General features: G+C 39.8%; 1 protein-coding gene across 1 annotated transcript in view; it reads left to right on the top strand.

Moving 5' to 3' along the window:
• SPATA6 (spermatogenesis associated 6) overlaps window positions 1-26,174 on the top strand; it is a 33,364-nt gene extending 7,190 nt beyond the window's left edge. Inside the window, exons 5-14 of the mRNA XM_083509665.1 lie at window positions 692-816; window positions 2,718-2,798; window positions 4,574-4,849; window positions 5,884-5,971; window positions 10,204-10,244; window positions 12,368-12,549; window positions 17,596-17,695; window positions 18,201-18,325; window positions 20,825-21,015; window positions 21,417-26,174. Of these exons, the coding sequence (XP_083365791.1) occupies window positions 692-816; window positions 2,718-2,798; window positions 4,574-4,849; window positions 5,884-5,971; window positions 10,204-10,244; window positions 12,368-12,549; window positions 17,596-17,695; window positions 18,201-18,325; window positions 20,825-20,996 (1,190 nt within the window). The 3' untranslated portion in view covers window positions 20,997-21,015; window positions 21,417-26,174. The remainder of the gene's footprint in view (window positions 1-691; window positions 817-2,717; window positions 2,799-4,573; window positions 4,850-5,883; window positions 5,972-10,203; window positions 10,245-12,367; window positions 12,550-17,595; window positions 17,696-18,200; window positions 18,326-20,824; window positions 21,016-21,416) is intronic.
• The last annotated feature ends 449 nt before the right edge of the window (window positions 26,175-26,623 follow it).

Here is a 26,623-nt window from a genome sequence, read left to right as displayed (position 1 = left end):
GGTTGTTTAAACTGATAAAAATAAATTTTACATAGATAACTGAACTGCCAATCATGCAGCTGTTGTCTATTTATGTAATTATCCAATCATGCACTGGGAATTAATCTTATTTTTCAGTATCTACTTACAAGCAACATTCCTTCTCAGGCACAGACATTGCTAATAACCAATTATGTTCAATACACAACATAACCTTCTATCACTTTTGCTCTGGATTGTTTTGACAAGGTGCTCTTTTTTGCTGGTGTGTTAAAATTTGAGAACATTAATTTTAAACAGGGAGCTTTCTTAAATGGATTTTAAAAAATCAGTTTAGATTTATATTTTTTGCTTCTTCCTGATGGCTCTGATCTGCTTTTTAAAATGCCATTATCAACTAGTAGAATTGCTTACATGGTCTTTAGGATAATTTTCCATGTCAATCATATTGGGAGTAGACCTATTGAAGGCAGAACTTGATAATCCATTGATTTCAGTGGGTTGAATATAAAGTTGAATATAACCCATTGGTTTCAGTTGGAAAAAATAGGTCTGTATTTAATTCTTCTAATGAAATTAGTAGGATTCAAAAATGCTTAACTTCAATTGGGCTATCCTTTTTGTATACAGTCTGGCTTGCCTATATTTGATAAAAAAGAGAAAGCAGGTGATATCTGCCCCCCCCCATCATATGTATAACTATTATTTTCAGTTGGAGAAATTCTAGCCACTTATGAGGAAAATACAAGAGATTTCCTTTTCCCTGCTCCTAAATCAATCACTGGACAACGAGGGTCAGTTCGTGAAATTTTAATGAAGAAGGCCTTTGGTTTTACAGTAAGTGGTGAAATTGTTCTTTGCTTTGAAATATTGCTCAATACTTTTATATGCTCCGTGTACAATGTGGATTATTTAAGATCCACATTATCACAATATATGATTCAGTGTCCAGGCTTTGGGGATATTTGTTTAAGAGATGTGCTGAATTAAGGCCTGATCCATTTGTACTGTTCTATGCAATACATTTTGTTTCACAGAGCATACACTTCCTCTTGCTTATTTGAATTGAATTTTTCTGACATTTTGTTGCTATGCGACTTGGTTGGGGGATATGCTTTTGACTATTGCCACCACATGCTATAAACAAGAATGGTCTTCTGTGAAGGAATCATAGTTCAGTTGCAGAATGCATGCTTTAGATTCATCTGGTATCTCCAGTTAAAAGGTTCTCAGTATAGAAAATCCCTCTGCCCAAGACCCTGGAAAGCTTCTGTTGGTCAAATATTTTATTTGTTTATCTATCTAATAAATTTATTGGCTGCCATTCGAAAGACAGTATTTTCCCATGACAGCTTACAATGTTGAAATGTATTTAAAACCGTATAAAATAACAACATAATCACAGTTATGTCAACATTTCAGTCAATGTACCACAGCAAGCCATAGCAGTATATAAGACTATATTCAACACACTAATTAAAAGCAATCCTGAACAAAAATATTTTTAAAGCCCACCTAAACACCAAGGAGTGGACAATAATGAGCTAGATGAATAAGTAGTCTGAACCAGTATAAACTTCCCATAATAGTGAGGAATGACTTCTATTATAGAATCCAAGCTGCTGCTGCTGCTTAACAAAACTTGTTTTTCTCTGTGCCATTCCTACCTTTTGCAATTATTTCCATTACTGTCCTTGGAACAAAATGTATCTTGACAGATCTATAATTACATAGATTTCACTTTATTGTATCTTTTTAAAAATGGCATTTCATTGGCTACCTACAGATCCTGTGGTGAATGGCTGCTTTTAGCAAACATTTTTATTAGTTCAGCAGATTCCTATTTGAGTTGTGAGTGTGCTACAAAATTCCAGGTTAACACCCATTTCTTCATATGGGGTCATTTGGTGCAATTCGTTTCACATGGTATCAGTGCAAGTTGCCTGCAGTAAGTCTAGTTAGGGCAAGGACACAATATAGGGTGAGGATTAAGACTGGACACAAATAACAGGAATGGAATGGGAGGAAACATTTCCCCCACAAATGGCAAATCCTATGCTACTTCCCCTGTATTCCTTGTGCCACATATTTCTACCAGTGACTACACCTTCTGCCTGCTACAGGGAGGAAAATGCAAAAATCTGCATCTTGTCATTCTGGTTGACAGGCATTGCCTGATACTCTCTTTTATAACCATGATGTTGCCCTCACTGCTGGTGGGGCGGGGTGTTTACTTTTGGAAAAGTAAAATGAGTTTGTTATAATTTGTTTTCCTTTGTCCAGCATTAAGATGTGGCAAACAAACATAGGGGAAATGTAGGTTTTGTGTAAACAAAGGATATCATAATGTCTCCATTGTCCATATCAAAAAGTTTGAAAGTGATGTGAGTAAAGGTTGTACAGCAATACTTGACTTTTAATTAGTGATATGTAACATGCCATGAAAATCTTTTTAAATGCTTTTGACAAAGCAGTGTGTTGAAATAAACGGCAGACCTTAATTGTAGTACAAAAGCAATATAATCATCAGTAATTGAATTGTCAGAAATGCAAATGTTATCTTCTTGACATTTACCATTGCTGTTCTGTCTTTTCTAATTATCTTTATTAAAGGCTGAAATTAACAAAGGAAACTGTTAAAATTAGGAATGGTTTGTTGCAGTAGGTGACATTTACTTCTTTGATACCCTTTATCTCTCTAGTTGGAGCTTGATGTTCAATTATTGTCTCTCTTCTAGGGAATTGCACCAAAATTGAAGTTTTTCACAAGTTGTCTTATTTCTGAAAACCTGTTACGTTCAGAAAAAGCTCAAAAGCAGGTTAGCATAACTTAATTATCTGCACTTTAATTTTTAGATTGAGTATTGATAGCTAGATTGTTTCTTTTGGTGAAATTCCTCTTATGAAAGTTTCTCAGAAATTTTGATTTGTATCTTCAATCAAGTTCAGTAAAAGGCAGCCTGAACATTGCAAATAAGTGAATCTGAAAGTGGCAGCTACAAGAATCTGTGTTTACCCAAGAATTTAGTATTTTGCAATGAAAGATAGGCAAGTAATATTTTATAGGAATAATAATAATAATAGATAAATGCATTAGATACCCTACTCCAAGGGTAACCTGCTGGGACTAGTACCCCCTATGATGCCTGCAAAAGATCCTGGGTATCATATGCCTCCTCAAAAGTCCACCATTCACAAGACACTGTTTGCTGTTCCTGTTCACTTCTTGTTGGCACTGCCTTAACTTCTTCTGCATTGAACATGTTGCCTTGAACATGCTCATATTTCATAGATAGGAAGGACTGGACATCCACTTTTCCATTTGTTCTGAACAGAGGAGAGATGCAAATAGGTTCTCTGAGAGTGAGTGCAGCAGTGGTTGATTTGGGTGCATGGCATGCCCTCACCATTCTGTGGTCTAGTCTCTTTATCTGCAATTTTTAGGTCCCCCCAATGTTTGACGACTCCTGTGTATGCAACTCCTGTATATGTAAGCAAGGCAAAATACTACTGCTTGGACCACCACTCTTTTCACCATATGCTGTTCTTGATTGAGTAGACCAATGCCAGTAATGGTGGAGGAAACTCCTCTGAAAGGAGCATCAGAGTGTTTCTTTTTTCTAGGCGGTGGAAGATGGTTCAGTGTTCTTGTAGGGCAGGTGAACCTAAGAATAGAAGAGAAGCAGAGAGTGGGAAGAATGAGACACCTCCAAGAATGAAGCTGTGTGTGATCTTGAGGTTTTGAAGTTTGTTCTGGAGACTTTTTGTGTTAAAAGCAATATACCGTAATTTTTGCTCCAAAACACACAGTTTTTTCCTCCTAGAAAGTAAGGGGAAATGTCTGTGCGTGTTATGGAGCGAATGCCTATGGATAGCGGGGGAATCTGCTGCAGTCGTGAGCAGTCCCAGCGCCCCTGCGACTTTAGGATTGACACTCTGTGTGTCTGTGTGTGTGTGAGGGATCGTTCTCCTTCTCTTGCTTCCCGTTCACTCTCCCAGCGCCCCTGCGCTCTCCCAGCGCCCCTGCGACTTTAGGATTGACACTTTGTGTGTCTCTCTGTGTGTGTTTTGACCTCACTGCGCTTGTTGGGGGAGAGTGTTGGTCGCAATTTTTCTTGATTTGTCCCAGAGTGGTTACTATCGTGGTTTCCTTGCCGGGGAGGAGGGAGAGAAGCAGAGCCTGCTTGTTTTAAAGGAGCAAAGTGGCAGAGGAGAGGAGCCTCTCCTGCATTATTAGCAGCATCCTTCTCCACACCCCCCACGCGTGCTCCTTGTCCCTTGAGTGCTTTTCCTTCCCTCCCCACTTAAAACGTGGTTACAAAGCATGGAGCCACATGGATCCTCAAGATTTTTGCATTGGGCTACCCCAAACTCACCGTCAGATCACATGTCTGTGGCCACAGCATGAACCACAAAAATCATGCATCCACTGTTTCGTTTAGAATATTTTTTTCTTGTTTTCCTCCTCTAAAAACTATGTGCGTGTTATGGTCAGGTGCGTGTTATAGAGCGAAAAATACGGTAATTGTTGAATGCTGTATTGTTGATAGTGAGGAAGCCATTCATTCTTTCTTATTGACTCTCTTCAATTCAGGATAACGTAGACCAGCAGCAACGTTCATCCAAAGATGGGACGCCACAGATAAGGTCACCAAAAAAGAATCCTCCCTCACTTGAGAGGAACAGGCAGGGCCTAGCAGCAAAAACGTATGAGCAGCCCACAGTAGCCTCTCTTTCTCGATCTCCATCTCCTTACACCAAAAGGCGAATGTGTGAGCTTCAGCAACTTAGACAACGCCTGGCCCATCTAGACCTAGGACCTTTTGATTTCAGAAAAGAATCGGATAGACCTCCATTTGTAGTTCGACGTGTATGTATGCCCTACAGCAATTCCAATTTAAGCCAGGAGCAAATCTTGCTGTTCACAGTTACTCTAAGAAGCCTTTCATTCAGCTCTTTCTCTTTGTGGCTGCTTATTTTCTCCTAAGCGCTCTAAATGTAAAATAATTCACTACTCAAGTTCTTTTGTTGATGCTGGCAGTTGACAAAGAACCTGTTATTTCATGAGTGCCATGTTGAATTATTTGTGTGTCTATTTTCCCACTGCACTGGATAGCACAATGGTTGTATAAATTCTGCTTGATAGTAGCTGAAAGTTCTAAAAGGGCTAAAGCCCTTATGTTTATGTGTGTGTGTGTTTTAATTAGGCTACTTTTGTAAAACAAGGAAAACTTTAAAAAAAATATATTCTGGAGAAATGTCTAATGTCATGATTTTGTTGACCAGGAGTATGATGTACATGGCCAAATAAAGGCCTCAGGCCACACATATTTCTGGGTTTGAAAGTGTATCCAATGGATTTCCAACTATTTTCTTCCTAAATATCATATAATGTGTAAATTGTAATGTCTTTGATTCTTTCAATAAGACACTTTAAAAAGGCATTATTTAGACATAATGACAAACAAGTGTGTATGACAAACTGAGGTAATGATAATATAATTTGGCAGGGCTGGGAATTTGGAAGTCTAATAGCTTGCACTTCTGTTTTTAGCTAATTATAATTACGTGATATGTCTGAACCTAGACAAACTGTGGTTGGTCTTAACTGCAGCTTATGGAAACAAGCCAACTTCAAACCAGGAAGCTGGCTTGTTTCCATAAACCATACTTTAGATTAATCATAGTTTAGGATTCAGGTGTAAAACTAAGCTGCAATTAAACAGCAATGGAAGCATAAGCGACTAACCTTATGGCAAGGCTGTAGGGTAGGGAGGAGTGCATGAGTCCAGCACTCATGCATTGAACAATAAACCATTGTTTGTATGTCCAAACTGGGTCACTGTATACAGACACACATTTTACACTATAAATAAAACACTTAAGAAATTATTTAATTTTCAGCCAGAACAGCTGTCAGCTTCACCTGATGTTTTTACTTGGTGCCGTCCTAAGGACAATATAAAAGATGCTTGGCCCGAGACAACCTATGGTAAGTACTTTTTTGTATACAAAAGATGTGTGCAATTATAGACATAAACATGTTTATATTTTACAATGTGTAATTACTACAGTGGCCTGAATTTTGTCTCTGTTCTAGTTCATTTAAAAAATCTGGTTTTTAACACAGTATCTGATTCCTTACATTCTTGGTAACAGCATAACACATTTTTGTAAATATTGCTAGTGATGAGATAATTCTAAAATATCTTAGCTTTTTAACAGGAGCAAATACTACTTGTGTATTCCTTGTTGATATGTACCATCTTCCTGACTGGGGAGTCTACAAGTCTTTTTGCCTCATTCCTTACAATCTAGACATTTTGTGTTTCATATCTCTCACTTGACTTTAAAAATACAACCCCATACTCCTATAAAGTCAGCCTTCACTGCTGACTGTGTTTTCAGGAAGTCTCACTGAGCTTATGATCTCTTATTTCCCATTTACACCCCTTGGATTATCTGCTCTGTTGCTTCCAGTAATCCATGGATTAGAGTTGGAACCTGTTAGAGAAAAGCCGTGTTGAAAGCCATTGCAATTCCATATAGCGTTCTCTCGCGGTGTTACCACCTGTCATGTTCATTTGCAATTAAGGCACTATACTGCTTTGAAACATTTTTGTTAGGTTTTTGGCATTTGTGCATACTTTTATATGGATTTTTGTTTGTGTGTCATAGTCTCTAGGGATCAAAAACGAGGTCTCAATTATTGTTTAAGAGTCTCAGGGTAGAGCATCAGATAAGAGAGCCCTTTTCTTTGTAGATCATCCCCGGGGTGGAACGTAATTTCCCTCTGTGAACCGTTCCGCTTGAGAGAAGAACCTTTCCACGTAAGATAATATTATCCACATTCTTGTTTGCAGTGTGGCTTGAATTCTGGTGTATCACATCGTTCTCATGTAAACTCTCCTAGTACCCAGAATTTCTGTCTCTCCCTGTTCTGCTAAGTGGCATGGAGGCTGCCCAGCATGGCTTTTTCCCATGTCACAAGCTTGCAGTCATGCCAGAAGAGTTCATGCAGCAAGATTTATATCTTTTAAAAATGTCAGAGTTACTTTATTGTATACCAGTACAGTGGTGCCCCGCAAGACGAATGCCTCGCAAGACGAAAAACTCGCTAGACGAAAGGGTTTTGCGGTTTTTGAGCTGCTTGGCAAGACGAATTTCCCTATGGGCTTGCTTCGCAAGACGAAAACTTCTTGCATTTTTTGCAAGTTTGTTTCCTTTTTCTTAACAGCGTTAATACAGTTGCGACTTGACTTCGAGGAACAACTCATAGAACGCGGTGTGGTAGCCTTTTTTGAGGTTTTTGGTGATTTTTGAAGCTTTTCCAAAACTTTTCCGACACCGTGCTTTGCAAGACGAAAAATTTGCTAGACGAAAAAACTCACGGAACGAATTAATTTCGTCTTGCGAGGCACCACTGTACGGGCAGTTGCTGAGACAGGAATATCTCCCACACGTCCACAGGCTTTCAGTGTTAACCTAGTGGCCCATGAACCTAACAGTAACATGAAAAAGAGGTCCTATGTAATTCTTTTTGCAGTGCAGTCCTTTACAGCAGTGGTTCCCAACCTTTTTTGATCCACAAGTCCAAATTTACTTGATATGGTGACCCATTATTTTATTGATACATACATTTCAGACCTTAGGACTAAGGCAGCCAATTAGTTCCATGCATTTTAACTGCAAGTTTGCCTTTTCTATCCAAGTCAATTAATACCCCCTATTAATGTGGGGGCGGGGAGTGTGGTGTTGATACAGTCCCAAGGATCAGAGGTCCCTACCTCAGGTGTATAGAATTGCAGCCTAATACTATGACTCCTGTTACCTTTCCCGCCCCGACCTGGCCACAGTGATCCATGCGACGGTCATCTCCAGGCTTGATTACTGTAATTTGCTCTACACGGGGCTGCCCTTGAAGCTGTCCCAGAAACTCCAGCGGGTGCAGAATGCTGCAGCGAGGCTCCTCACGGGGTCTCTGCCATGGGAGCATATTCACCCAGTGCTTTTCAAGCTGCACTGGCCCCCGGTGGAGTACAGGGTCAGATTTAAGGTGCTGCTTTTGACCTTTAAAGCCTTTCATGGCCTAGGACCCTCGTACCTACGGGACCGCCTCTCCCGGTATGCCCCACGGAGAGCCTCAAGGTTCATAAATAGCAACACCCTAGTGGTCCTGGGCCCTAAGGAAGTTAGATTGGCTTCAACCAGAGCCAGGGCCTTTTCGATTCTGGCTCCGGTCTGGTGGAACGCTCTGCCTCATGAGACCAGGGCCCTGCAGGATCTGATTTCTTTCCGCAGGGCCTGTAAGACAGAGTTGTTCTGGCTGGCCTTTGGCTCGAAGCTAATTTGATTCCCTCCCTATCTTTTCTTTTTCTTCTTCTCCTGCGATGAGGCTTCATTTTAATATTTTAATGTTGTATTTTAATTTTGTTTTTAAGTTGCAATCATTCGACTTGTTTTTATTATTGCTTGTAAGCCGCTCTGAGCCCAGCCTTGGCTGGGGAGGGCGGGATATAAATAAATAAAAATTATTATTATTATTATTATTATTATTATTATTATTAGGTGTTACAGTAGAGGCCCAATCCATTGCTATTTGTTGTGAACTTACTTATTTACCTCTGTTCTGTGTTAAGTGATAATTACCAATAAATGAGGTTTTTTTTTAATTTTAAAAAAATGAACATTGTTTCTAATATTTTTGTATATGTGGTTTTTTTACCTGTAAGCAGCATTTTGGTCAGAAAATTGGATGGAAATACATATAAATGCTAATAATAATAATGAAAGCTAATAAGTAAAGCTGTTCTTGATTGTTAGTACTGTATTGGCTTTAGGTTGCTTCCAGTGAGATTTTAGTAATATGCTGCTGATGCCTTATAGCAGGCATAGGCAAACTCAGCCCTCCAGATGTTTTGGAACTACAACTCCCATCATCCCTAGCCAACAGGACCAGTGGTCAGAGATGATGGGAGTTGTAATCCCAAAACATCTGGAGGGCCGAGTTTTCCTATTCCTGTCTTATAGGGCTGGCTCATTTCTGCTGCTGCCTCCAAGCTGCTCCAGTGTAGAGACTCAGTTGTGGCTGCTGGTGTTGACAAATGAGGTCACCTAGAAGTTGGGGGACCTGGGGGAAGAGAAGGAGAATAAATCTTCTGTGGCTTTTTAGGAGGCCTGGAGAGAGTTGGTGAGGCTAGGGGAATAGAAATCGATTCTCTCTCTGCATGTACATGCAGAAGAGTGGGACTTGGCCTTACAGTGGGACTATAAGGGAGAAGGGTTGTTACTTAAAAGGACCCAGAGTGGGAAAGAAAAGATGACAGGGATTTCCCCCCTTCTGTGAGGGAATAGAGATGACAACAGCCTGTAGGAGAGCATGGAGCAGGGGGGAAAGAAGACAGAATCCTTCTCTCCACTGGGGAGACAGACCTGCCATGGGGTGAAAAACTCTTAACAAGATCCCACGACAATAAAAGGGAAGGCTTAGACAATAGAACAAGCATTATTGTGCTTATTTTTCCTATTAATTTTCATAGAATCATAGAGTTGGAATAGACCACAAGGGCCATCGAGTCCAACCCCCTGCCAAGCAGAAAACACCATCAGAGCACTCCTGACATATGGTTGTCAAGCCTCTGCTTAAAGACCTCCACAGAAGGAGACTCCACCACACTCCTTGGCAGCAAATTCCACTGTCAAACAGCTTTTCTGGGACCCTTTTGTGGAGTTGCCTCCTGTTGGTCCTGAAAAATCCTTGTAAGAGAATATTTAGTCCATTTCCCAAATGATGCTCTCTTGTAAGGAGCTTCATTTGAAGAATGGAAGGAAGATTAATACATCCCAGAAAAACAGAACCAGAAAAGCTGTTGTCTTATGTGGAAAATCTATTCAGCAGAGATATTTCAATGGAAGTATCTTGTTTTATCCCAAGTGTTTTACACTGCTGATGCATTCATGCATCCAGAGACTGATACATTGGTTTGAATAACTAATTATGTCCCAAACTCTAAATTATTTCACTGTCCAAACAGTTTATGTGCTCAGTTACCATTAATACTGTGTGGTAATCAAACAAGCCACTGTTCTCAGAGGTTGCAGTTGAAGGTAGTGCAGTAGGACTAATACTTTGGGGACTTTTTGAACATTGGTATTATAAATGCGCACTATAAAAGCAAAGACACGTATTTGCAAATTAGACATTATCTTATTTTATTTTTTTAGATCCTACCCTTCTTGGCAGTTATAGACCCAAGAATCGAAAAGTAAGTACTGAAAAGGAGGTTGCATAATTAAAACTGAATATGATGAGCTGAGTAAAACTATCTTAGCTGAGTGGCTTACTGCTGTATAATGTTATTTCCTTACCATTGACAATTCTATATTTTGCATTGTTAAAATATGACAGCCTCACAAATTGTGAGGAAAAATTAACTGCCACAATGAACACGTAAAATCTGAAGCTGCCTAGATGAATCTATCTAGCCAAGTATTGTCAGCTGCAACTTTCCAAGTCCTAACTCAAAGGACTGTCCCTGCTCTTCTCAAGATAAATGTCATTGCATACATTGATTGTTGGACACTGACTTATGCCAGTGTCAGCGACCGCTTTATAAATGAGGATTCTGGTGATGATTCACAACTAAGGCTGCAATCCTAACTCCACTTTTTGGGGATTAAGCCCCAATGAATTCAGTAGGAGTTACTTCTGAGTAGACTTGGTTAGGTTTGCTGCCTAAATGATCTATTAGACACAATCAATTCACCATCATGATAGTGGCTCTTATGACAGCCTTGTGAATAAGCCTGCAAAAATATTTGCTCCCTGCTAAGAGGCTTATCACTTGTGTTTCCATGGTGGCAATGGAGGAGGAGAAGTCCCGTTCTCTATGGCCAGCATGAAAACACAGGTTACTAGCCCTCTAACAGACTAATAAAAACAGAAACCCCTGTGCCTTCTACCAAGTGAACAGGCACAAAAGTGATGGACTGATCCTTCCTCCTGCTATCCTGCTGCATTTCCATGCTGGTTTTGGAGAACTGCTCCATCAACTGCAGCTTGTGAAGGTGTCGTAAAAGCTACTCCCCTCATTTATTGTGGAAAATATTGTGTAGTTGGAGGAGTTTGGCAGGGATGATTGGAGTAAAGTGAGTATCTGCCTAAACGTCAATCTCCTTGACAGTTGAGTCATTTCGGTGCTCAATTTTAAGGGTCGGTTATCACCTCTAAAGACCTGAGCAGCTTGGACCCAAAATATTTAAGGAACTGTTTCTTCCCATACGTTCTTGTCCTCTGTCCTAGGACAATGGAAGAGGCCATTTTTCTGTGTTCCAGCACCATCCAAATTTCAGTAGGCAGTAACACAGGCAAGGGGCTTCACTTCCGTAGGGCTGTGGAACTTCGGGAGATCCTTCTATCTGGCTTCCTCTCTGATGGATGCCAGCTCAAAATGTTTACATTCTGGCATTACTGTGGCCTGAGAGGTTTCTGCTTTGTTTTTGTTTTTTCTAAACTGTTTTTATAATGTGTTTATTTTAGATATATGTTGAAGTTAGGCACCTTGAGACAAGCACACTGTTTTAAAATTTATATTCTCTCTTGACTTGGGCAATCCTGCCATTCATTGCTTAAATCTCAAAAAGGGTTTTATTTGAATAATAATAATAATAATAATAATAATAATAATAATAATAATAATAAAATAAATTATTTGTACCCTGCTCATCTGGCTGGGCTTCCCCAGCCACTCTGGGCGGCTTCCCAAAAAAATATTAAAATACTCTAATACATCAAACATTAAAAGCTTCCCTGAACAGGGCTGCCTTGAAGGCATGTTATTTCATTTTCATTGCATCTAAATCTTGGTAGAATCTCATTTACTGTGACATTTTACTAAATATGGCCAACACTTTTGTCTTAGGGTTGCATCCAACAGTCATCCCATTAGCACAATTCTGCCTATGCAATGGACCTTCCCCTCTCTCTTCTATCCCTGCTTGCTCTCAATTTGCAAAGGGAGAAGAGAGGAAGGCCTGTTGTGCAAATGGAAGTCCTTGCACTAATAAGACAAATATGCTGGGAACAACCCCTTACCTTGAAGAAATTAAATAAAACATCCTTCATGCAGTCACCAGAATTTTCAAAATCTGAAGTGGAAATTTCAAATATGTGGATGATCTGAGAGATGGCATTTAGGGTGCAAAGGACTGTGATTCCTTTGTTGTAGTGTTCTAGCTATTTCTGCTGCTTCAGATTTTTAATATACAAAAACAATGTTTTCATTGTACTGCAATACTCAGTACTGTAGTACTCAGGTATAGCCAAGATGTTAAACATACTATGTATCTTTCTTTAAAATTATGCTCCTCTTTTTTTTGTTTCCGGCAGGCTACCAGGTCACATTCTGATAAAGACCTTCATCGTTTTTCTCACAGTTACGATGAGCACTTGATTTCGAGTATAGCTGGTAGGCAGCTCCATTCAACTCAACTGCTAATGCATTCAGCACCTCCACAACTGCAGAAGTATTACTCAACTCCTATGTTTAATTGCTTGTCTCTTAGAGAAAGGTAATGTCATTTATCCACAAAATCTGAACAAATGTGCTGTCTTCTCAGTGTTACCTGTATTTTTAGTATTTCAGGTGGTTGGTTCTTTTACCGATAGGTTAACAACTTAAGGTTTGTTGGCGTATTGGCACATTTCTGGTATGATGATAATTAAAATCTTAGGATGAAGTGTCTCTAGCAGTATGCCTGTGTAGTGATGTATAAGCCATGCGGCAACATTGGCTTTAAATATACTAATTTGGCATTGAAGGCAGATATTCCAGAGTTGAGATACAAAGCAGCTGACCCTATTCAAGTACTCCTACTGGTACAGTCCAGCTGGGGAACTTTGTTACCTTCATTTCATAAATGCCTTTAATTCCCATTGTATGTACAGTACTATTCAGTTCACAGTTGAGGGTTAAAACAGTCAGCCACTTTCAGCAGGTCAATTATATGTCATCTGTCACATTCCAAATTTCCCCTCAGCTTCGTCAGTGACTTGCATTTCTGACTGCAAGAGGTTGGTGGGGAGGGTACACTAAGGGGAAACACCTTGACACTGGAAGCTGTGCTTGCCTGTCTTGCCTCTCCCACCTTGCAGGTATTTTATTCACTTGAGAGCTACTTGAGCTAGGGGCATGAGCCAAAGTGCTCTTGTTGTGTGGCTCTTTCCCTGTTGTTGATGCTATGGCACCAAGGTCTGCAGTGTCAGCTACAGTTGTATTAATCCTGACTCTTTGGAGTGGATGGCAATGTGCTCTCTGTATGGAAGTGGTCTGAGCGGCATGGGCACCTTGTTGTGAGTGGGCAGATTCCATTGGATAGTGGAATGTTTGTTTTGCATTTGGTCTCTGGTGGTTTGTATTGTATTTTTGCTGATGTTGTCTTGGTTGTTTGTAACAGATGAGGTGACATTATGTATGTTACATTGTGGATATTAACTTACATGCAAAACAGATTCTGGGGTTTGCAGAATCTATTCATTTCTCTTTGTCAAAACTCCCGAATGATTGTGAGATTTAAAATAGATTCTGCTATTCATTCTGGACATGTATGCATGTCTGGAGCTTCAGATGTAGCAAGTGAAAGGTGACAGTGATACTTCTTCATCACTCCTGAGGTCTCATGGTGAGTGTTGTGCTTCCTGGGGAAGTGTCTACACCGCCTGCAGTGTGCCTCATGCCAATTTTGGAACAGGCCCAGATCCCACTGCAAAGAGACATACCCTGGAGACCTTTTAGAAATGTTTCCATCTCAGCTGGTACCTGAGGTTCTGGCTGAGACTATGGGTTGGAACATAACTTCTACCAAGAATGGACAACTACCCCTAGCTCACCTGTAAAAATAAAAAAATCTTTTTTCCTCCAAGCTCTCCACCAGCAATTCCCCCTTCCAAATAAACACATTTAAGAACAAAGCAGGAAGGTAACTAGTAACAGGAAACACTTTTCTTGCATCTCCATTAACTGGAAATGACTTGGAAGCATTGGTTTTTTTGTCAGGGATGGTGAAACTTGTAGTTTTCTTTGCTTTCCGAACTGAACTAAGAGACGGGAGAAATGACAAACGAAATCCCACATTCCTTGACCTCTGAGTCATTTCCAGTTAAGGAGAGGCTATAAAGGTCCCTACTGATGAATCTGGACTGCATTTGAAATGGGACTAAAAGGAGTCCTGCCTCAAGATTTCCCCACAACAAGCATGCAATGCTCTTCTCTGTTTCGTGCCGATTCTGAATAGCAGCAACTGAGGTGAAGATGTGGCCTTAGAAGACAATAAGAGTCTGAGCTACAAATAAGGCAGTCTGATACAGATATCCATCTTACGTAAAGACATCTCAGTAAGCTAGAAAATGGATTCTCTCGGCTACAGATCTCAGTCATTGAGATGGAGCTGTGAACAGAGTGCCAATGATTCTACGAGGTGATACAGGCATAGAGAGAGGCTTACAGTTTCCTGTCGTTATAGGGGACTGCATATCTTGGGGATTGATTCACCCAGCGTGATGTGACCTTGTCTGTTCTGCAGTTGACAGGTATCAAAAACTGCCTGGCTGGCCTAGAGAAACGGAAAGGTGCAGCTCATCACGAGCAGTTACTCTTGGCCTCTGTAACTTGTCTGATATGGTTCATCAAGACTTGATCTTGTCTGCTGTAGGTCAGAACAATAGATTTCCAAAGTGTTTCTTGAGAAGGTTGGTTATTGTAATGCTCACCACATCATTCTTTATATGCCAGATGCTCTAACCTACTTCCTTTCATATTCAGACTCCTGTGAAATATTTGTCAAAACAGATGGAGTGATTTTACTTGAAATGGCAGTAGGTTTGGCAGCCTCCATTTGTGTTTTTAATGCTTTCCGGAGGTGATCTGTTCATACAACTTTCCAAGAGCTGGTATGGTAGCGCAGGATATCCACAAGCACTTGGGCACATTTTTTCCATCATAGTGTCCATTGTTCTGTGGGCAAGGGGAGGCATTGGCTACCTTCCTCCTCACTGGGTGTGGTGTGGCAGTGCCTTCTGGATGAGTAGTTTGGTGGGGAGGCCCAGGTGTTCAGGCTGGTAAACATTTTGTACTTAACTTGGAAAGCTGTAGTGTGCTGTTGATAGGGAGACAGAAAGCTGTAGAAAAGCTTTTCTTTTTAGCAGCACTCTTTCCACCGCACACCCAACTGCATTTACCTCCAGAAAGAAAATTACAAGCAGTACAAACACATCCCTTTTTCTGGCAAGAATGACCACGGTGAACCTGAAATGGTATCTAAATCTCTTTCCTTTCTAGGATTATGGGACAAAGTGAAGGATGGGAGGCCCCTGAGCAGGCACAGGGAGTCTTCATTTCCTGTGTTCCCTCCTTAAGCCCAGCCTAATGTGTAAATAAGGCCTGAATTCACTGGGAGGGGGAATCATAAGTGACCTCATTTTTATCTAATCTCTGTTTGATTTAATTAATTCTTGTTGCATTGTTTCTGATTTCATATGGTTTGATATAGCTGTCTTCCATTGGATTATTCCAGGGCTAATTTCTTGGCATCTAAAAGTGCTCCTTGTGTACTGAATGACTCTTGCTAGGCCATATTACGTTTAAATTAAATCTGGTTTTGTTAATGAGCATAATTGCATTGGTAAGTTCTCAGAGATTCGCTTTTGCAGTTGTAGTTATCCATGGAGCAATTTCTCCCCTTCTCTCCCCCGCCCTTTCTACAATAGTTGCTTGCTCAGTAGATGTGCATCTGCTACTATAGTACTTTATTGATTTTTACCCTGTGATAGTTTGTCCTTGTATGTTTTTTTCTCCTTCTCCTCTCAGCACAAATCCTCTGCCTTTTGAAACTGATAAATTCTTCATGGAAGCCACAGAAGTGCAATTGCACTTCTTGTTGTGATACACTATGGCAGGGGGAAAGCACTACATTAAGAGCCACAAATGATTTTTGCAGAATGTGCCTGTAATTACTTTGTTGATATGAGATACATTAGTATTCTTTGCTAATAGAGGATTTGAGCACTTATTGCTAGAAATGCTGTCTCTGAAAATACATACCCATTGCAAACTATAGAGTGGTAAGCTTCTATTTAAACAGTCCATGTGGACAAATCTTATTTTTTGTACATCTGAGGCTGCGGTCATATAGGCACTTACCTGCAAGTAAGACTCATTTTGAATTTACTTCAGAGTAGACATGAATAGGATTTCACTTAAATTGTCTACTTTATCCTGATGAATATGTAAAATTTAGATTGGCCACATTGATAAGATTTCTGGATTTGTTCCTTGATTCTTTTTGCTGAAAAATACAACTCTGCTTATCATTTTTTAAAAGTCCTTATAAAAGAGGGAAAATGCTTTTAGCTACATTACAACAGAAAATAGTTTGTTCTGTTGATTGCTCTCGACATAGCATCTTTGAAATGAATTATGAGTAGTTCTATATTGATCTGGCTTACTCTAGGTCACCGAGCTATATATCCAAAGTGTTTATACAATCTATTGGAATCGATAAACAATTTAAACTGATGTAACTGCAGAATGTTTGCTAGTCCCGAGGAAAATTGGAAGTATGACAAAGAATACAGTTGTAGAAGTTTATTTGGTTTTGTCAGAGTAAAATAATACGACCATTCTGGCAGCACTGCAAGAAACTACCAACACCTTAATCCCATATGTAAGAAGTTGGCGGTTTTGCACAAGCATTATTTGAGTCTTTATGCTTTAGAAATTCTGTTTATTTATAGTTTTAAGAAATTGCTTTTTGAAAATGAGCTTCAGAGAATAACTCCAGTAGGAGTTGCACATCATAAAATGGTTTCAATTTAGATTATGGGTGTTAAATTTTAGCTTTAGCTTTGTTGTATGGTGACTTTGGGTGGTGTAAATATTAATGTAATGGCTTAAAGTGTGGATTAGGTTTTATAGTTATGTCTAAAATTAGACAATTAAAAAGGCGCTGATACTGTTTTTATTAATACCTAAATTTTTGAATGTAGAAAATTGAGGTGTGTGTGATGAGTGAACATTTCTTATGCCACAGCGCACACTAGTGGATTATTTTGTCATTTCACTAAAGAAATGTCCATAGGGATTTACAGGGGTTTTTTGTTTTAAGGGGTGATATTAGTCCTCACTTTGTCCCTCTCAGGGCTAATATTGTGACAATTACAGGAAGCTTCAGTTTGTGACAAATACAATGCATCAGATAGTTGGAGAATGAAGCACACTTGGCTTCAAAGTCATGTTGAAATCATGCTTCGTAACCATGTTTAGCATTGTGCTGTACATCTCTTTGCCCCATCATTTAGTAAACATCAATACTTATATTTCTTTTTTGAATATTTTAGAAATTTAGATAATGAATATGCAGAAATCAATATTTGCTTAATATATTCCTCTAATGTAGCATACATTGCAGAATATATACTATACGTTACTGGAATTAACAGTAAGTTTTACACTTGATAAAATGAGGCCATCATAATAGAGAACCATTTGACCTTGTATCCATTTCTAAAGATCAAACGGTGCCCATAACTTAAAATCTTCCCTTTTTCTCTTTTGATTATAGGTTTCGTTCTGGCTGGAGTGCAACAGTAAATGGAGAAGAGATCCATAAACGAGTGAGAAATATTTTAAGGACTCACAGTGCAAGGCAAAGGCTAACTTTTGTACGTTTCCCCCTAAAGTGTTATGGAGAAAATACCCACCCACCCCCGCTTTTTAAAAAAATGTTTCCTTTCATTAGTACATGGGGATAACTTTTATAACATATATGAACAATTTTTGCCATTGAACATTGTATCTGTCATGGAACTATTCATGACATTATGTCTTTATGTACAAATTGCTTTGTGAAACCCATTGTACCTTTGGGTCCTCAACAGGATCACATGGTGACCTCTGGCCACCCATTTCCAGATGCTCCCTTTTCTTCCTTACCCTTTCTTTTTTCTCGTTCCCATCCCTTCCGCGCATGTCAATGGAAGAGCCCGTAGCTTGCTTACCTTACGCTGCATTGCCACTGTTTTCATGTCTCTGGTGGCTGTTAAGTGTTCGTTTTGATCAAGATTTAATTTTTTAAATGAAATAAAAATACATATAATTGTCTTTCTTTTTTTAAAGGACTACATTTTTCAGTCACATGAGATTATCATCTTTGTATTGATTCCTTAGGATGAGAGTTGTTTGTCAAAAGACGATTCTGCTAAGTCAAGAGACTCAATTAAGACAGAAGATTCCAATAAGAAGAAAGACATTTCAGACAGAGACCGTTTAAGCCACAGTGATCTTCAGAGCAGGTAAAGCTCCTATTCCTATTATACCCCCTTGTCCTAGTCCATACGTAGCTTTTCCATTCACTGCTGTCACTGCAATTGTTACCAAAATACTCCTTATCTATGCCTGTTGCAGTTGGAATAAATTATACAAGTGAACTAGACTTGTATAACTTTCTAAACCAATCCATGCACAGAATTGGTTTACACTTGAAGCACAGCCCACCATAACCCTAGGCACTCTTACGTCTATTGATTTAATCTGCTGCTATTCTCTTCCTTTTCATGTTGCCAGAATAATATGAGAAGCCAGGGCTGCTTCTCTTACTATCCTGTCAACACCTCCCCTGCCTCTCATACTCTAAGCCTCGTCTTGTCAGCTGATGCAAGCAAAGCTATGTGCATATGTCTGGTGATAGTTTGGGACACGGGGATCATTTTGGGACCTACAGGCATGAATAAAGAATCTGCAACAACTACTGCCACAGCATTAGCGAAAACGATGGACTTTGAAATGTCATATGCAAGTAGGGTCTGGGTATTGATGGGTTCATCACATTCTGTGGAGCAGTCGTGAGAGTTGGGGATAAAGAAAGGGACTCAAGGACATTCTGACAGCTTGAAGTCTGCCAGCGTCCTCATAAATAACCGTACCAAGGCAGAGTTCAGAGGAGAATGTAGTTTTGCTGACCAAATGTTCACACTAAAGTAAATGATTGAAAACCATTGGGACTGCACAGAAGGTCCGTGATGCTGAAATATTTAAAGTGCAAGTGACTTTGAAAGGAACTTGTGGGACTCTAAAGGAGATGGAACAAAAGCATGTGACAGGTATATGACAGGTATTTCCGAAAGTGGAGCTGAGTGCAGCTACCCTGCTCTTAATATGATTTGTGCATGTAATCCCCAGATCACTTCAGCTCAGCTTGTCAGGATAGTTTCCAGTTAAGGCGGCAGACTGACGTTTTTCTAACATGGATGTAGCTGTGTCCGTTCCACTGTTGAATTTCTTATGAGGAAGGGATGACTAATGGCCATGCACCAAAAGTGAGCACACTCAAAAAGTGTGACATTGTCAGTATGTTGACGTGGAAATCACAGGAAGTGCTGCCGCTTTTCATGAGCGTATCTCAGACTGTCATGATGACTGTGGTTCTAGGTGGAAAAGTCTGGATTTTATGGAACCAGAGTTATGGGTGCTATTCCTCATACTGTGCTCCTGTTCTGTCTCCATTCACTGCATTTTACCTTACTAATAAGTAGTACATGGTCAGCTGGGCTTCAAATATAAAGCTAAAGCCTGCAAGTTTTATCATGGTCTTCTTTAAAAGGGCCATTACATGGCTATATAGCACTGATAAACAGTTCCTTTTTCTCACCCACTTTAGCATCCACGAAATATGTATATATGTGTGTGTGTTTTATTTATGGTATTAATATACCTTAAATAGGTGGACCTCACATAAGACTATTGGCACAATAAGCAATAATTAAAAGGTTACAATAAAATAGACAATACAAGAGTTTAGAAGCAGCAGTATCGGCTTCTTCTCTGCTCCCCTCAGGGCAAAATGAAACTAATCTGCTGGTCAATCCAGTTGTCTCTCATCTAAAGGATAAATCATATGCTGCCTGCTGTGATGCAAGTTATCACCTACATTTAAAAATTATCTGCATTCAGCCGGACTTAAGTTCCAAGCTGCTTCTTAGATTAGAGGTCAGGACAGAATTATGGAAAACTTGGTATTTGAATCAAGCAGTGGGTCTTGCACTCAAATGCTGACAAGGTGCTTAGGGCACAATCAACTCTCAAGCAGGTATGATATTTATCTTGACCAGTGAAAGCCATCCAGGAGATGCTGACTCATCTACTAGTTGAAATGACCAGTATCTCTTTTTATGAGAGCAGTGTAGAAAACTGTGACTTGGGAGCCACTATTCGCATGGTAGCATTCCATACTATTAGGGTAGGTGACTATAGCAGGCATGTAGCTAGGGTCTATCAGAGTGCTTGTTATGGAAGACCAATATAATCAGCCCTGTCCAAATAGTAACTTAATTCAGTGGTGCAGTATCTCACCATGAAGAAAAAGCTCAGAAGCCACCAGGTGCGTGTTGGAGACTGGGTGGATCAAAACCTATAAAAATAATCTTGGGCTCATAGATGCCGAGGTGATTGACAAAGTGACTGTATCAGAAACTAATCAAGTGAATACAAACATATCTGCACATAGAAAGAAATGACACTGAACAGTCACTTTCCATATTTATGAAACTATAGAAGGATCCAGTATATTTCTGAGGTGAGACATCTGTAGAGTATACTCAGAAAGTGCAGTCAGGACAGGTTTTCTTTAATATTGTCTATTTTGGAAATAGCCATGTAAACAAACCTTGTAGGTGTCACTCAAGTGCCTATGCTACTTAAAGAGTAATCAAATAATAAATGTCCTTCACTCTTTTCCTTTTCAAAAGATCACATTTTAATAGATGTGTGTTTGGGGTTTTTTTGGGTATTACTAGTTCATCTATACGGCAGAGCATCATGGTTCAACTGGATGATGATGACTATTGGACTAGTCAAGCTGCAGAATATAAAAGCAAACCCCACAGAGCAATCTTTGAAGACAGTCTGCAGAAAATCTATCGAAATATGTACCGAAAAGCTTCTGGATCAAAATCAAAGAATAAATAAATTCCTGATAGTGATGCAGGTGAAAATGAACAGTATAAAAGATCAATATTTTTAATGAAAATGTTGTGTGTCTAACAAATGTTTCTCTCTCTCTCTCTCTGTTTTTATATGCGTTTGTGAAATTCTGAGGCTGGGACTCTCAACAGGAAAATAAATAAAATCTGGAGGGTTTTAAGTAGGGTACATTGTTTGTTTATGGGATTTATAGGCATGTTAGTAGTTTTGGCTCCCCATTTCTAAAGCATCTGGCTTCCAATTGAATTAGGATAAATTGCACACATCTCCACTACATCGCTGTCCATGTAGGTATGTGTCTTGCCTAGAGCACTAATAGAGGCACATGTGGAAACAGTTGTTCTATGGTTGCAATGTGTTTCCAATACTGTGCTACTGAAAAGTATCTGTTGGGCTCTTTTTCAGGGGTGTTATATCATTCAGCATGTCACCGAAAATCTGTGGATCTTGCAATAGTCTCTGGGCAAGTGGTGGGGAAGCCATGGACATATGAGAGTTGGGGATGAGGGAGAGTGAACATAAGAAGCCTAATACAGTATTCAGAATTGATTTATAAGACCTGAAATATTGTCATGTGAACAATAGACCTTCCATATTTTGTTGTAAAAATCAAGTGGTTTTGTGTGTGTGTTTTTGCCTGCAAATTTTTTGTTGTTGTTGTTGTCAGGCATGGGTGAAGTAAGCCAACTGTGCCAGTCTTCTGCACACCGATGGGCTACATCTTCCTCCTTTCTCTCTGCTATTTTTTAATCATTATGCTTCTATTTGTAATCCTCTTTTAGCTTAATTACGTCAGCAGTATATCACTTCCCTTATATATGCTCCCAATCATCCCTTGATCAAATAGGACCCAGTGTCCTTTCAGACTGCATCAGAGATATATCAGTGCATTATTGGATATGAAAAAGAGCAAGGCTTCGAGCACATCAGCTAGTGCACCCACCCAAATGCAAACATTATGAATGTTCTGCACCTCAAACTGATCAAATTTGGAGTCTGTTCTTACAGGCTCAAGGGATGTATTGGCAGAGCGGCATTGGCAGAGCGGGCATCTCTCTTCTAAAGGCCACCAAATGTTCACCAGCAGTTTTGAAACATCCCCTGAGAAGAAACCTTTCCAGCCTTCCACTGAGTATATCCCATGCTAACAAATAAGGGCAGGCTGCCTGCTCTTTAGGCATTCAGAAATTTATAGAGGCAGGGGTGTTTGGCTTCTACTTCTTGTCAGAAAGGAAAGAAGTAAACATACTCCTTTTGGAATACTTATATCATTAGAGCGTAGAAATAATAGATGCCCAAAGGTGGTTTCAGATGTATCTGAAAACAGTGTGAGGGGTACGCAATGCACAAGATTACCGCCTGCCTATCTCCATTTTCTATTGTGTCTTTCAGAAAGTCTCCTATCTCTGCCAGCTCTGTACAGACATCTACATTTTGTCAGATGTCGATGGATTTATTTAAAGCATGGGCAGGTAACTTACAGGCCTGAAAGCGTTGCTGGATTGCAACTCTCATCATTCTTGACCATTGGCCAGCCAGCGGAGGCTGATGGGACTTGGGAGTCCAACCCGTTAGAAGTATTTTTATACCACCCCTCAGCAAAACTGACAGGATGCATGTAGTGGAAATCACAGGGCACTATTATTATTTATTTTCCAAATCTTCCATAGAGCTCAACATAAGAATACGTGGTGCCAGGCAAGCCTTCCTGGAGATGGCATTCCATAAGCCGAATGCCACAACTCAGAAGGGCCCTCTCTGGTCATCAGTCATCTCATGATGGATGGTGGTGGGATCCAGAGAGGTGCCTAAAATAACAAATGCAGTATTGAAGCAGGATCCTGTGTTAGAAGGTGGTCCTTCAGTTATCCAGGTCTGAAGTCATTTACGTAAGTACCATCACTTTGAATTGTTCCTGCAGATGGACCAGGAGATAGTGTAGTGGACACAGAAAAGTTGTAATTCCAGCATATGGATGAATTTACAGAAAGGTGGATGAAACCCAGCAAAACATTATAACCAACAATTACTTATGATCCATACAGGTCATGTAGTGTACTTTTGGAATGTAGGGTTGGGATACATATGTTGGAATGGATATGAGCCACCCAGAGTGGCTGGGGAAACCCAGCCAGATGGGTGGGGAATAAATGATAAAATTATTATTTAAATTATTATGTGAACAGAAAAGCCCTGAGTGTCAAATTAGACAAATTAATGCCAATAGGTGGGAAGGTATTGTGAGTACCTTGTTTGGTGGCTTGCCCCCTCTGTATTACCCTTTAATTCTTTGCCTTTTGCTTTCAGGCCTGTTGAGCATGGTGGTCTTTAGTATGAGGTGTAGCTAGAGCTGAGATGAGAGTGAGCTATTGGTATCACAGGGTGTTGATTTCCCTGTAGCAAGGCAAAGCTGTGGCTTTTCGCCTATGCAATTGAAGCATTGGAGAGCTAGCGCTGTCCAATACCTTTTCCCTCCTCCTTGGCTTTTACACAACTCCTCCTCCACACCAGCAAAGCAATTCAGAATTTAAGCAGAATGACTTACACACAGAGGTGTAGGACATTATTATAGAACAGGCATAGGCAAACTCGCCCTCCAGATGTTTTGGGACTACAACACCCACGATCCCTAGCTAACAGGCCCGGTGATCAGGGATGATGGGAATTGTAGTCCCAAAACATCTGGAGGGACGAGTTTGCCTATGCCTGTTATAGAATATTGCTACAGCACAATCCTGTTCCTAGAGATATTTACTCAGAAGTAAGCCCTACTGTGTTGAATGGGGCTTACTCTCTAGTAAGTGTATTTAGAATTGCAGCCTTTGAGTGGTCATTTACATCAATAGTGCAAACCCATGTGTGGTCTATTTCAGAGCTAAGTCCCACTTAATTCAATGGTACTCGCTCTCTGGTCACTCTTTTTCCAGTAGTTCCCTCAGAATCACTTTGCGCAATAGGTTGAGTTCCTAGTGATAGATGTCAAGACAAAAGAGGAGCGTCACCAAACATCCAGGAATAGATCTTTCCCCTTGTATTTTTATCACCGCAGTAGCTGGTGGAACACTTGGACTGTTTCAAAATTTTGGGGTGAAGTTGCACCTGTTTCTGCCCATAATATTTGGCCCCACAAATATCCCTCACTTTTCTGCTTCACCTGTCTCTGCCTACAAGCCCTGGGCATGTTAATTATATAATTCTAAAAGTTGTAGAATAATACAGTCTGTTGAATGTTAATGATTATTTGAGATATGAAAGCAGGTAGAAATTCCTCATCCTTACCCATGTATAATCCCCAAATCACTTTCTGTGGTTGGCTAACCTTCTGTTAGCTGGCAAACAGCAGTGTGCATAGGGCAGACTCTGTCTCCTCTTTGACTTGCAGGGTGTGATAAGTAACATTTCAGGCAATGAACCAACATAGTAATAAACAGTAATTGTTTAGTGCACCTTGCCTTCTAATACAATTTAAATCCCTTCTATCAAATGCAAATGTCCAAGTTCCCAAGCAGCGCTTTAAATAACATTTTTCTGTGCTTGTTCCTTATCTTTTGTCATCCACAAAGTGGTGTGTTGGTGGCATGAGATGGCACAATTCCACCAGCTTCATTTTGCATCTTAAAAAGAGCTGTCTACTCAAGTGCAGAAAAAACTGGTTCAATGAAGAGCGAGCTGGAATTTAGAGAAGAAATCTTTTCTTTCCAAAATAAATAAGTAGTGTTGCAGCATGCGAAAATTCCTGCCAGGCATGGTATTTTCTGCAAACAATATAAAAATGTAATCAGCATAAAGCAGCAATTCCTTATATTGAAAAAGTGTTGACAATGTGCTCCGTGAGCTCAGAAATCGAAAGGAATGTAAAAGGAATCCCAAATGCTTTGTGGATTTAAGTATCTTAAAATTTCTAAGCCCGTGTGGTGTGCAGTGATGAACAAGTTAGCCACTTTCGATGCAGTTTTCATAAAAGTGCAACAGAGGATGGATGTAGAGAACAATTTACCAAATGGAAATTTAGCATTATACTATGGAATCGTAATATCCCTTCAAATCACAAGATCTTTATCACAGATGAACACCAAATCTCAGCAACAAAATAATGGTGAAATTCTCAATGGCTAGTTTAAGATATGGTGGCTGAAGTCACCCTGAGTGGTTAATTCCTTGGGCAGAAGCTTCTAGTGATCAGCAGTGAGATATGCCTAAATATTGGCATATTACTGTAATTGTATTGCAAGGATATGTTGTTTTCATAGGAAACAGTCCTTAGGGGCTGTGGGGGCTTTGGCCCCCACAAAAAATATTTATGGGCATTTCCATTCAAATAGTGTATATGCACTGTGTCATGTGGTTGATTATGCAGGGCGGGGCTTAGCTAGACCCCTGCAATCTTTTATTCAATTTAGCACCTCTGGTTGTCTTATCCAGCCAATCTGGATTTAGCTCAGCCCGTTTGGAAATTGGGTTTGTATTGGGTTCATTTTGAAAATAATTTTAAGAATGCCGTGGGATTTCCAAAAATGCATGGAGGTTTGGTATAGTCTGGAAGTTCTATATGCTGATCCAAAAATCCATGTGTGGTTCGACAGCTGCAAATCTGTTAAATGAGGGTGCTTCCTATTCATTTCAGTGGAGGACTCTGGTCCAGACACATGGAAATGCAAGATGAAGTTGTAGCAGAAAGGGGGCAGAGTTAAATCACATTCCCTCATCTGGAACAAACTGGCTGGATTAGTGCAATACGGGTTTCACTATTCACACTACGTTACCCCTTTGGGATATTCCTGATGAATCAAGGGTTCTAGGTGCTTCAGATCTTATATGGTTTTGTTTTGTTCTTTGTATATAGAAGTGAATTTTGTAGGTATGACGTTATGCTGCAGTGTGAGCTTTTAACCTGTAAAGTATTCCTTCTATTTGTGCTGTTAGAACCCTGTGGATCAAACCTTGTGCCTTCTTACCACACAGTGATACAGAAATGAATGTTTGTGAACCTTTGACAGATTTTGTCATAAACGTGATTTATCATTGTGTTAAAAACATGCACCTCTTTTTAAGAAGCCCAACATCTAAAAAAAAAAGAAAAAAAGACTTTGCTGTAGCCTTCCTGGTTTACTGGTTTTTAATCATGTAGCTGTCAGAAATAAACAACCACTGTTCTTTGTGTGATGGAGCCTAATGTTAAAGCTGTCAGAGTCCACTGAGAGAGTGCAAGTGTAATATTTATGTCTATAGGGCCTGCCATTCATGCTGTTCTCAACTTTCACTGATTTAGGGCTCAGCTGGTGTAAACTGGGTCTTGTTTCGGCACACCTGAAGTCAGTGAGGGCTTTTAAAATGACTTTTTGATGTGCAAAATGACACTGTAATGGCTTCCACTCAGTCGCTGTGTGTTTCTAATCTTTCAAAGGTATACCTGTTCCACCACGTTCAAGGTTTTTTTCCTTGAGTATTGGAATAATTGGTGGTATTTTAAGATAGTGAACTGTGCTGAAATAAAGCTGCTTACAAAGTGTCACAGTTAATAATAAAACTACTTTGTTATTGGGTAGATCCCCCATTTTAGTGGGCCTTCTGAGAAGGGAATTTCTCTGGATTGTGCCTTGCTCTTCTCCAGA

This window comes from Podarcis liolepis (genome assembly GCF_965112155.1).
Source record: "Podarcis liolepis genome assembly, chromosome: 6".
In the NCBI taxonomy this organism is placed as follows: Eukaryota; Metazoa; Chordata; class Lepidosauria; order Squamata; family Lacertidae; genus Podarcis; species Podarcis liolepis.
This window is presented reverse-complemented; position numbering and strand designations above follow the sequence as displayed.